General features: G+C 39.3%; 1 protein-coding gene across 4 annotated transcripts in view; it reads left to right on the forward strand.

Annotated features, from left to right (window-relative positions):
* Window positions 1-13,342, forward strand: part of hdac4 (histone deacetylase 4) — a 204,453-nt gene that overhangs the window by 174,821 nt on the left and 16,290 nt on the right. For all 4 annotated transcript variants that reach the window (XM_084421602.1, XM_084421603.1, XM_084421605.1 and 1 more), the window contains one exon: window positions 166-263. In XM_084421602.1, the coding sequence (XP_084277728.1) occupies window positions 166-263 (98 nt within the window). The remainder of the gene's footprint in view (window positions 1-165; window positions 264-13,342) is intronic.

Consider the following 13,342-nt stretch of genomic DNA (forward strand, 5'->3'; position numbering starts at 1 on the left):
CTCTGTGACATCAGCGCTTTTCCCGAGGATGTTTGAATGTGCATGATTCATAATAACACTTGCTCATCTGCTCCAGTAAGACCTGTGCTGGGAGCTTAGTAGACTTAGTTCTACACCACATATTTCATAGAATTGTATTTGTGGCTTGTTTTTGTCTGTGTATAGGTGGGCATCGGTCCAGGCGTGGGCTTTAACGTGAACATGGCATTCACCGGAGGTCTGGAGCCGCCCATGGGGGACACTGAGTATCTGGCAGCATTCAGGTAACGTCGTCACACATACACCTCTTTTACACCAAAACAAGCAGGACGGTCTACATAAGTGTATTGCAGTCTTTGTTTACAAGTATAAAACTGTTAATGTCTCTCAGCATCTTTATGCCATGATGCTTTGGTGTTGGCGTCAGACGTAATGGGACCAAATATTCAATGTATTTAAAACTGGGAAGTTATTTTAAACTGACACATAGACAAAAGTGTGTGGAGAACTGTAGATTTGTAGTGTCTGCCAACTGCATGTGTATCACATCAACTTTTTTGATTATAATGTTATTTTTGTCAAATTTTCCAGTTAAATGACAAAAAAATCCTTAAAACAAGAAATTTCAGAAACAGCACTGCATAAGATATTAAGACTTATTTTAATTGATTGTATCTTTAAAATTAGTGTATTTTGTCTTCGTGCACTGACAGATTTTTACATTTGTTTTAATCATAAAAATAACTTATAATCAACTGAGAAAATACATTTATACTTAAAACAAATTTTAATACATTATGCAGTCATTTAAGTATTGTTTATATACTGTTATAGTATTTATTGATATTTTGAATTAGCTTTATTTTTATTTTTTCAGTTTTTAGTTTTAATTTCATTTTGTTACGTGCCTTTTTTTATTTCAGTTGTAGTTTTAGGAATTTTAGTACTTAAACTTATTTATTTCAGTTTGTTGCCAACATTAGTAGTTTTCAATAAAGTTTTTATTTTATTTTACGTTTTTAATATAACATTTGTATTATTTTAATTACAGAAACTGATTTTTAACCGTTTTAGTTGACAATAACAACACTAGTGTTTCTTCACAAGTAAAGTTTTGCTTTAAAGGATTGTTTTAAGGATTGTAAAAAAATGTAATGAAAAACAATCAAAAAGTCGAATTAAAAAAATATATATATTATTATTTTTTTTCTCTCTCTCTCTTTTTTTGGGAAACATGCAGAATCAGTCCAGGTTGAGCAGCGACATCATATTGATTAAAGACGCACTTATAACTAATGCACCGATAAATTTGCCTTACTGAGCTTATTATATATTTATTTCTTTGAATAGCTATTTACTCCCTCAAACTATTTATATTACCACCAGCTGCACAGTCAGAGATTTCATGTGGGCACATGTGGCTGAGAGTGCCTGTTCAGGGCTGAATTTATCGCAAGGCAATGTCCTTTTATTGGATGGGCATGGGCTACCCCAGTGACCTCACAGCCAGTAGAAGGACTGTATTTCACCACTGAGTTTAACTCAGAATAGGATGTGATGATTGAGAATGCTGGAAGAGTCTAACAGACTCTTAAGAGCTGAAAGTTAAACACACTTCAGTTTGATCAGCTGGATTAATGAACCTTTTCTTTTTTTGGCAGGAAAGACATTAAAAACTATTTCAAAGAGAAGGGCTCTGTTTCAAAAACCTGGTGAGCTGTTGCTGTTCGATCATGAAAAAAGTCTGTAAAGTTACAAACCGCAAGGTCCTGTCCAAATGAGGTTATTCTCTATATCAGTAAGCACTATTTCTGAACGTCCTGAAACGCCTCGATTGTAGTCTTGAGTTGTCTTTCGGGAACATTTACATCACAATATTATTCATTTGAATAATTCCCACCCAAGGCATCTGCAAATAAAGAGGACGAGGCCAGGTTGAGTTGCGTTAGTAGTGTGTTGAAGCTCGCGGTTATGGTAAGTGTGACATTTCCGAAACGTACTCGAAGCAGTTGACCAATCACAACACACTGCTCCAGCTGACCAATCAGAGCACATTGCGATTTTCGGAAGGAGGGGCTTCATAGAGACCGGAAATAAAAAGAGCATTATTGCTGGACTGGGAAAAGAGGTGCTGCAACAATGTAAAAATCTTGGGTTTTTTTAACATTCAAGCATGAAAACCTATTCCAGGAGACCTCAAAAACAAAATCAAGACTGAAAAAAGCCATATTAGGTCCCCTGTGACACATTTTAATAACAGTTCCCGGTATTTTTTGTTTTATATTTTATCACTGACATTCCTTTAGCATCGTCTGCCATCTTGGATGTCGTTTTTCACTAACTTGTCTCATCTGTAAAGAATACACGATACTCCCTTAAAATTTGGTCAAAATAAGACATGTTTGAATTATTCTGCCTACTTTTTTGCCATTTGAGTTATTTTCATGCTCCCTTAAAAAGAAGGCAGCTCACTAGGTTTTAAAACAGAGCCAAACCAACTCACCGGTTTAATATTGCCTACTAACACACCCATATGACAGCCAAACAGTGTGAAAAGCCCCAGGCAAAGCCCCATTTTCACAGGGATTTTCATGAACGGTAGGTGGTTTGTTGGAGAATCGGTGGGAGAATGGTGTCTTGTAACAATTTGTATAAGCTCTGCTCATCCGTTGAACTGTCCCTTTTATCTGTAGCAGGGGCTGATGGGAGTCTTTGATGGTGAGCCAGTAAAGCTGAGCCCCATTAGCATTGGTGTTTGGGGCTATTAATAACCCCTTCCCTCACAGCACGGGCGCACGGCCGATTCGGGATGCTCTTTGAAGAGGGGCCTCCGTGCCCAACGCGTTCAGGCTGCTTCGACAGGTAGATGGCTAAAATATGGCCCGCTGCAGGGCGATGATAAGACAGGATAGTCCTCGCTCATCCCTGTTTTTTTAAAAGCAGACCACCTCCCTCTCTTTGACCCAATCAGCCCGTCTGTCCGGCCGTTGTCGTAAATCTCTCCCCAACACGTCTTCGATAAATTCGCTGCACCTCTCTTCAGCGGCTTTTCCTCACGCTAAGTGATGCCAGCTGAGTCTGACCCAAAGCTCCCCCTGATCTCATCTGCATCAGCACCCATGTTAAGATGCTCCAGTTTGGCCATTGAGAATCAGTCGGATAAGTTTTGTAGAGATCTACCTTTGTAAAGACTTTGACTCGCTTTACGTTGCCGTATCACTCAGAGGGCCCTATCTTGCACCCAGCACAATTGACTTTGTACACCGACGCATGTATCATTCCTATTTCGCCCGCGCACAGCGGACTTTTCCCTCCACAGACCCACGTCGGTTAACTAAGAAATACACTTGCGCTCCCGGGGGCGGTTCAGCGCAAAGAGGAGCCGTGTTCCGGCACAAACATTCCCTGATGCTATTTTGCAGGTTTAGAAAACAATTCCGCCACTGACCAGGAAAAACCTAGTCTAAAGTCAGTGGTGCGTTGCGCATGTTATTCATATGCTATTTTAAGGGCGCATGCTTGGCCGTAATCAATGTAGTGTGTGCACAACGCGCATGCACTTTGCTTATCTCATCTAGCCTACACACTGACGCAGCAGTTCTCATTTGTAGAAAACCATACATTATTACAAGGAACAATATTAACACACGAGGGAAATCATTGTTGTGTCCGTGAAGATGTGAAAAAATAGGCATAAATCTAGCTTACACATTTACCCAAATTATTATACGCCTGTTTAACCGAAGCTAATTTGGGTGGGTTTCTCCATCCCCAACGTCACTTCTCTGTGTTTTATGGCCCTGACGAGAACGTCGGTCTCCTCGGCTGTGAACCGCTCCTGGCGCGCACCTGGCAAATCCGCCGTTATAATAGCAATCCGCCATGGAACAAGCGCGCCTGCTCTTAAAGGGAATGTGAGATGACGCTCTGATTGGTTGATTTCACGTTACGCCCAAACCACACCTATGAATAATGAAGCTACTTCAGACCAACCCATTTTAGATTTGCGGATCCGAGATCCGCCCACAAAGTTACTTGCGTTTCGCGCTTGATACTTGCGTTTCAGATCGTTAAAATAGGGCCCAGAGACTCATTGGTTGCCAGCTGCTGTACTCATACCCTGATGTACACCTTCACTCTATCAGTCCATTCATTCTGATTCATCCTCCAGTAGAGACGGCTGCTGTACTAGTGGTAACCAGTCATTCTACAGTTGCCCTGACAGATACTGCTATGCACACAATTCCTATTGAAAATCATATTTTAGTTTTAAAAAACACCTTTTAACTGCAACTTGGCATAAATTATATGACCTAATAAATATTTACAATTATTTTGATTTTGAAAAATATGCATGTCACCCATTCATTATTCAGCTGATTAGAGACAATTTTGTCACTTCAAATACAGTAATAAAATTAGCCAAAAAATAAGAGATTTGTTGTGAAACATAGCATCTAAGAAATGTATAAGCACAGTAAAAAGTTAAATTGTTCAAAAGATTTTTAATAATTTACATAAAAGCAGTTGTCGCTAATTATTTCAAATGTGAAATGTACTATATTTTATCTATATTTAAATTACGAAAAATTAAAAAATTTATGAAAAATGCTTGCTGCTAAATGACAATGTAAATTTGATTAAAAAGTTGTTTCTTAGGTTAAAGGTCATGTGGTCGTTTATTATAATTAATTATTATTATTATTGATTATTTATTGCAATTATATAGTGTGACCTTTAATAACATTGTAAAAAGAGGGTATAATGCAGAAAGGTTATTTTAATACAGTAATGTTGTATGGATGAGTTTCATTTTTGAATAAAATTCTGTTGAAAATGCCACCACAGTTGTGGAATGACCCAAACCATATTTGCGTCAGCGTTTGCCTCATACGCGAGAGTATGCGTGTAACTCAGTACATATGTAATGCTCTACTGTTTGAGTTACAGGGGCACCTGAGCCATTATGTTAATCGAATTACATGCAAATCTGCTCATGATTCATTCTGAGTCAAAGGAAACTCCATGTTAAGTGACTCAACCTTTAAATGATCTGTAATCGGGTTGTGTTCATAGTTTAGTTATCTGTCCTGCGTCCACCCATGATCCACCCAGATGAGGAGACGTGTCTCACTCCCACTGCTCTCTCTCTCTCTCTCTCGTTTTCTGTCATCAGCTGCTCTTTACAAACGTTTCTCAGCGTTTGATTGAATGATCCCTCGAGACTGCGGAGGGAGAACATAACAGTTCATATATTTCTGTCTACTGCCTTCCTGCTCACGCCATTCATTCTTTCTTTCTTTCTTTCCTTCCTTCCTGTTCTCTATGATTTCTGTCACTTATTTTTCTTTTATTTTGTTTTTGTTTTCTTTGTTTTTGATTTTATTTATCATTTATTTATTTATTTGTTTTTGTTATTATTATATTTTGTTTTCATTGTTTGTTTATTTCTTTCATTGTCTTTTTTTGTCTTGTTTATCTTTCTCTTTTTTGTTTATCTCATCTTTCTCATTTGATTGTTCATTTATTCTTTCTTTTATTCGATTGTTTTTCTGTTTATTTCTTTTGTTTGTATCTTTCTTCAGTTTGTCTTTGTAATTTTGTTCATTATTTTGTCTTTTGATATTTTATTATTTTTGCTTTGTTCCCTCTGTATCCTTCTTTTGATTGTTTGTTCTTTCTTTCCTTTTTGCTTTGTTCTTTCTATTTTTCAGTTGTGTGTTCTTTTGGTGTTATTTTGCTTTTCTGTCTTTTCTTTGTTTGTTCCTTTGGTATCTTTATTTTATTTGTTTGTTCTTTCTTTTTTCACCTTACTTTTGTTCTGGATTTCTTTCTTTTGTTTGTTTCTTCTTTACCTTTCTTTCTGACTTTTTTTCTTTCTTCCTTTCTTCTCACTTCTCACTTTCCCTCTTTTATGCATGTCTTTTTCCTGGTTACCCTCATCTTTTTTTTCCTCCTCACTCTTTCCCCCCCTCCTCAGCGATGTTTTGTGGGCCTCTCGAGACAATACATGCCTTACGGGCAGCACCTTCTTATTTAGACCCAGCCAGTGCCACGTTGCATTTACTGGGGATCAACCCTAGGATGAAGAAAGTAGGGAGAAAAAAGATAAGAAAATTGGCTCTAATGAAAACCAGAAGCCCAGGCACTCTCACCATGAACTTGGAAACAGAAAGGAGAATTGAAGTTAATTCAAACCAGCTCTTCGCAATGCCAGATGACAAGGCTTTGAAGTGCCCCCCTCCCCGCCGCCTTTACTCTTTGCATTCTCGTTTTTTTTTTTTGGACGGGGGAGCGATTGGAAAAGCCTTTGAGACTGATGGATAGCCATGACTAGCATTAACCCTTCACTGCCCTTTTTTTTTTTTTGGTTTTACAAGTGCATGATCCTTCTGTTCCAAACCACTCTTGGCATGTTCCAGCTCTGGGATTTGGTGGACCCGTGAGGTGGGATCGGTTTTCGAGAGCCTTGTGGTTCCAGTCCATGTAATTTGTCTCAGTCCATTGCAAGGAAATTTGCGCAGGCTAATGCTAATTACCAGTCATAAATCCTTGCCTCATCTTGCACGTCATGGTTGAGTCTTCCTCGTCTGTGGATCCGTTCTCTGTGTGCCCCCCTGGCAAACATGACAGAAAGTTTCCCTGAATAAGCTTTTGTAAGAGGATTCATAGCCAGTGAGTTTCGGGTAAGGCGGATGAGCAGAGAGATGGAGGTCGACGTTTGTCTTGCTCATGCCATGGGACAAAGACGTTTCCAGAGTGTTTGTGTGTGAGACGGAAAGATAAAGTGCTCGCAACATTGTATATCCCAGACACGCGGTCCTGTACTCTCATGCCAAGCTCCGCTGTCTTCCCACAGACCCCACAGCGAGGCAGATGGGCTGCCACTGGGGAGAAGAGGAGGAGGAGGATGATGAAGACCTTCTCACGCTCTGTAGCCTTGTGTTCCTGAGACTCTAAGGCTGTTTTCACACTTGGTTTGATTATTTGGTCCGAACCACAGTTTGACAAATTGTGTACCATCTTTGAGTTCACATGAATCCAAATTTTATCGTTTGTTGATGTCTGTCTTTCTTTTGCTTGTTTGTTTGTTCTGTTTTTTTGTTTCTTTGTTCCTTTCATTTGTTTTTGTTCTTCCCTCCTTCCTTTCTTCCTTTCTTGTTTATTCATTCCGCCTTTTGTTTCTTCCTTTCTTTTTTCTTCATCAATAGCAGTTAACTTCAAGTTAATCATGATTGCTCTCACACAAATTGTGAGTTCACATGAACGAACCCCAGGCCACCGTTTCAAGCAGGCGCAGGCGCAGGCTCAGGTGCAGTTTCCTGTTGCGCATCTTAGTAAAAAACAGTTCACATCAAATGGACTCCACAACACAACCTCTGGGTCTGGGTATAGGCCTGATGTTACCACAAAAAAAGTAGCACTTAGCAATAGTAATGCCTCTGAATTAATGTAAAAAATGTCATATTTAGTGATTGTCCAGAACAGTAGAAACACGTACATATTTGTGGGGCTTGACATTAACACCCGCCAAATGCGGGAGGATTTCAGCAGTGAATTTCTTTTTTTTAACTTTTTTAAATTGTAGCCTTTTAAAAAGGCATCTGAAAAAATAAACTAAGTGCAGTGTAGTGATATCGATATGTATCTGAAACGCTTCCAATACTAATTTTGTATTGATGAATATTGAATATTGTTGGTGTTACAGGGCTTACATTTTGCCGTGGGATTGCATACATTGTGCATAATTTGTCTCATTCCTGCCGATTTTTTTGCTCACACCCAAAGTGCGCGCACATAAAGCCGCCTCTCAGTACTAAATTCAGTTATTTTCTGCTGCTTATTGCGCGTAAACTGTCAAATACACACAAAATAATGTCAAAATGCCCATCTTGGCGAGTGTTCACGTAAACGCATTCAGTTCTGTTTTAAATTAACGTAAACAGTTGAGAAAGAAAACGCTTGTGTAACAGTTAATGGGCCTGTGTGTCAGGTCTTAAAGTGACAGCAGCCTAATATACCTGCTGCCAAATTATGAGATGATATTAAAGATATCTATATAGCAGCTTTCCCCCCATGGTATCGATGTCAAAATTGTGGCCAGTGAAAATACTGAGTGGCTGATAACTCTGGAAAACCACTAGCCTCAGTGTCTGGTGAGCAAAAAAGTTAATGTCAAGCCCTGCATATTTGATACAAGAAGGAACTAACATTTTTGTTAATCGTCCATGGTGCAGCCATATTAGCTGCCAAAGCTGATAATCTCAAATTGGCTAAAAATATTCAGCCTGGCCAATATCTCTCTCTGTTTTGAATTACGTTACGTCTGCTTGCAAATTTCTAAAAACGTTCTATTTGACAGCATAACTTTAAGTATCTCTCCTCCTATTTCGCCCTTGAATTTCAACTGCAGCGATAGTGAGAGAATCCAGATCTTTGCTCTTTTTTTTCACTTGTGTCATTAGTGAATGTAGAGCCCAAACCGCAGGCAGCAGAGATCCTCTCTGTGTGTTGTCATTTACTGATCTGACTGTCAAACGGATGGTCCGCTGGATCTGAAGGGGCCTCTACATGCGAGTTCTGGAGGAATGTGATACTGTGTTCAGGTGCGGTGTGTGAGGCCATGAACATTTCCCAGCGGACCTGTCTGTGAAGGGTGAGCTCATGGCTGATGAGAGGTGCAGCGTATGATGCATGATCAGTATTTGTGAAGGACTGCACTCGCTGTATTTATGGACAGGGGTTCTACGGTCATGGAAATATATGAATTTTAAATTGGTGTTTTCCAGGCCTTGTAAAGTCATATAAATCAGTAAAAAGCCTTCTGTATTGTTCACATTCACAATGAGCCTTTTGGGGAGGAATTTTGACTTTTTAGTGTAGTTTATATGGTTAGCAGGTTTGCTGGTATCGGATATTTAATTTCTGCATATTTTTGCATTTAGATTACCTTTGCAGTCTTAAAATTCTCACACACACACACACAAAAAAAAAACAATTATTTGATAACACTGATGTCATCTTTAACAAACCTCAGAAATTATACATTTTTGAATGTCCTTTTTTATTATGTTGTGATTCCTAATTTCACTTTTAAAACATGCCATTTAAAGCTTAAATATAAATGTGTGTGTTTATATAAATGCATATACAGTAGTCAACATTTGAAGTGGATCAAAAAAGTTCATCAAAGCTGTCTTTATATATATATATATATATATATACACAACTGTATGATCAGCCAATTATTGGTTCTCGGCCATGAAATTACTATCAGTCTGCATTTTTACATCAGATGTCAATCCAATGATTATGAAAAGATCATGGCAATTCTTTAGTCAACAAGTGTGGGAACCCTGAATGGGCAACAGAGAAGAGAGGTGAAGAAAAGACTTTAAAATGGCAGCCGAATGAATCTAGATACTTGTATTTGCGTGTCTGCGAGTGTGTGAGAGTTAGGCGTAACAGTCCAAGTCTGGAGCAAGCCCATCAAAGGTCAAAGGGATCTGGCAGAGGCCCTATCATCTTGTGAGAAATGAGCCCTCGGCTTCTCATCTGCGTGTCCTGCTCTGGAGCCTGACGCCGGGTCTCAGGAAGACTCACACGGGAGCTCCATGAGGAAAACATCCCATAAGACCTGCAGAAACGAGTGAGGTTTAAGAGAGAGGGGCCACTCGCTGGTTCAGCGATGCTGTTGGTCTTCAAAGTGGCGTGGTGTGATTTGATTTGTGTTCGTTGTGTGTCTGTGTGGTCTCGCCAGTGATTAATCCTGCTTTTTTTGTGGCAATTGGATTGAAATGCAGGAATGATCATATCCGTCAGCAGAAGCGGCCATAAAGCAGCCAAATAAGCTGACAGTCAGCAGAGACAGGAGTTTGGAAGGCTCCCACTCGGAGCAGGATGCCTCTACGTAGCTCGTAAATCTCAGCATCCATGGCCTAATTAGTAAAGCTCTTTTTCATCTCCGCATCAACGCTGTCTGATTCATGAGCGCACGGGCTTTAAAGAAGACTTTTCCACGCGGGCTTGATAATTGATCGTGCGGTTTTTAGAGAAGAGGCGCGTTTTTTGTGGCGGGGGGAATGTGATGATGCGAGCAGTTTTGGCGGGCGCCTGAAGCTTGCTCGTCTCTGAACATCAAAGTGGAGAACGGAAGGTTCTGGCCGCTCGCCCGCTCTGCTGCTGTCGTACCGAGGACCCCTCTGTGAGTCTGTGGCTGCCCTGTGAGTGCCTGTGGCCTGCGTGGAGCTTTGATTTGCCCAGGGCTAGACTGGAGGAAGGCTTTATGTGGGCGCACCACTGCTGTTTCTGGCGGGCTAGGAGGCTCTCGATGTGAGGTGTCACCTGTGATGGAAAGTGTGACCGTTGAGCAAAGCTCAGCCTTTTTTTTTTCTTCTTGCTGTGTTAGTGAATAAAGGTCTCATTAATAGACGTTCTAGCCTGAGATCTTGCCCTTAAAGGGATAGATCAGCCAAAAATGAAAATTCATTCATTTGCTCACAATCATGTTGTTCCAAAACATGTTTGATTTTCTTTCTTTTGCAGAACACTTTTTTGCAGGTTTAATCAATATTATTTTCAGTGGAATTAATAAAAGCCTCAATTTTTTTTTAGATATATACAGCTCACTGATCATTTTCCAGGTGTTCCGTGACAACCAGATATTTCAACATTTACACAGTAAAATTGTGCCGGAAATGTCCCTTTTACTTTGTTGCATGGAGGAAGCAGGTGAAATTTTCCACCACCTACTGGACAGAAGCATGAAGCGCTGGAGAGCGGCAGCAACCTGCACACTTTTACTGGACGGCCGCTTAAATATTGGGTTGTCACTTGTCAAAGCACTTGGACAATGTTCAGTGAGACTTTTTTGCGAGTCACTATGTGCTTCCATTATATTGAATTCCCTAAACTGGATATTCATTAAAATGCCTCCTTTTGCATTTTGCAGAAGCAGCAGCAGTGGGTGATGTGAATCGTTTTTTTTTAAAGGGATGCACAATATATTGGTGCCATATCGATTATAGGCTAATATGAGAGTTTAGTAGTTTTTGTGTGTGTGTGTGTGTGTGTGTGTGTTTCATCTATATTCAACAATATTAAATATTTAATTGTTCGTACTGATTTCCCTTTTTTACATTGTGATTCAATTTTCCCAGTTAACACTCACTTAAAGTTCATCTTTATTTTAGTTATTTATTTACTTTATTCTAATAATTTTATAACACTTTTAAATGTAATCTTTAGCAAATAGTGAAATGAATATCCTTTCATCCTATGCATTATAATGTTGTGACGCCTAAATTCACTTCTAGCGTTTAAAATGATTGATTTTAGTGGGGGGGAGCTGGGGTTGTTGTTGTTTTTGTTTATTTAGACAAAATAGTATAGAATTTTAACATTGACAGTATATATCAATATTTTTGTTTGTTTTTTAGGGAAATAATTTAATAAGTCTGTTAAATGTAATCTTTAGCTAATTGCAAAATGAATATCCATTTTCCATCCAGTTCATTTTAATGCTAAGATGCCTAAATTTGCTTGTAGCATTTAAAATGATTGATTTTAATGTTCTGGGTTTCTTTCATATTTAAGCATTTTAATAATTAATTTAATGTTGACAGTTCCACCAAAACATGGAATGAAAATTATTATGTTTGGCCTGTTATGTCAGCCAGAATTGTAATATCGGTGCATGCCTAACCTCTACGCATCTTTTTTTTATTATTACTTGATCTTGCAAGTTTTTATTTTCAACCACTGTTTTAAGGATCTCAGCATGCACCAACACGAGTCACTGTTGACTCTCAAAATAGTATCAAGCAAGCTTGTTTTCACTTAGCAGCTGACCACACAGACACCACTGCGCTTTCCCAGACAACACTGAAAACACTGCGTTCCCGTTGCAGCCGTGCGATGGCATTTCAGCCGCTTTTCTGTGACGCAAACCCTGTTGGACTCTCAAAGCCTTCTGTCATCCTTTCTGAAGCCTTTAGACCTCCAGTAAGTCAGGCAGTGCAGTCAGCTGGGCTCGGTGTGGGGCGCAGGGTTTAATTGAGGTGAGGTTAGGTACTTTAAGATGGAAAATATGACGCACAGTTGTGGACTTTGGCCATCTTAGGAGTTGGGCCTTTTGCCCACCTTCGGCAAGAGGACAAGTGCCATATTCCAGAGGCCAGTGAAGTTCCAACCACATCCAACCAGAGACCAAGTATATTGTGCAACTGGGCACTACAGTTAATGCAATGCGTGTGAAAGAAACCTCCCTGCTAGGAGCATACATGAGTCATGTCTAATAATTGATTTTTATTTTTTAAGGAATTTTGAATTTTGGTAAGCTGTATCATGTGAAGGGCTATGTTGAATTATTGAGGAATATTTGAACAACTAACATTTTATATAATATAACAAATAAAAAAAGTATATATTATATAGATTAAATTATACAATTAAAATGAACTTTTATTGAATATATATATATATAATATATAAAACATAATATATGCATTGCTTAAGATTACCACTGAATTAATGAGTGAAACGTTTTCCCAAAAAGGCATCTGTTGTAAATTACTTTGGGGTAAGTTGTGCCAGTGGTTCAATCAATTAATAATGCAGGAAATCAACAATAAAGTACAGGAAATTACAAATAATGTTATTCAAAAATCGGAACATTATTTCAATGCAATCAAATACTCTGAATATTAAATTATTTCCTGGCTGTATTATATAAAAGATCTTGAACAGTGTTCAGCATATAAATTTACTTAGTTTTTAGCATAATCGCTTTTCTCGTGTGCATCTTTTAAGCTTTCTAAATACAGTATGGTCACATGACACAGACTGTTAAATCAGGCAGATGACACATCTTACCCCACTCTCCCTCACACCATAAACCTCTACTGCATCGAATCTTTATTAACAGCCATGGATATGAAGACTTACACAAATCAAGTCTGTAACGTCAACTACACCTACACTTGAGCGCAGAGCGCCAAGCCTCCCGCCCCACCAAGCCCAGTTATATATCCAATTTCTCCAGCTGCAGTTCAGAAAGAGAAATCTGTCGTCTTAATATAGCCTCACAGCTGTGAGCCCAGAAGGAATGCAGGGCCTGGCCGCAGTCATAAACTCAAAGTCAGAATATCCTCCGCCTAATCAATGTGCGTGTCGTCTTCATCCGACGTGAGCTTTGATGGCCCTTACAGTCCGATCGCCATTGCCAAGACAAACGCAATCGGAGGGTGTGTGTGCGTGTGTATATGCATGGATGTGTGTGTTATGTGCCTTACAGACAGAACGGCTGGGATTGTTTTCACGCCATGCACACACCCCAGTCATGTTGTCTTACGACCTCTGCTGA

This window comes from Rutilus rutilus (assembly GCF_951802725.1).
Source record: "Rutilus rutilus genome assembly, chromosome: 10".
Classification (NCBI taxonomy): domain Eukaryota; kingdom Metazoa; phylum Chordata; class Actinopteri; order Cypriniformes; family Leuciscidae; genus Rutilus; species Rutilus rutilus.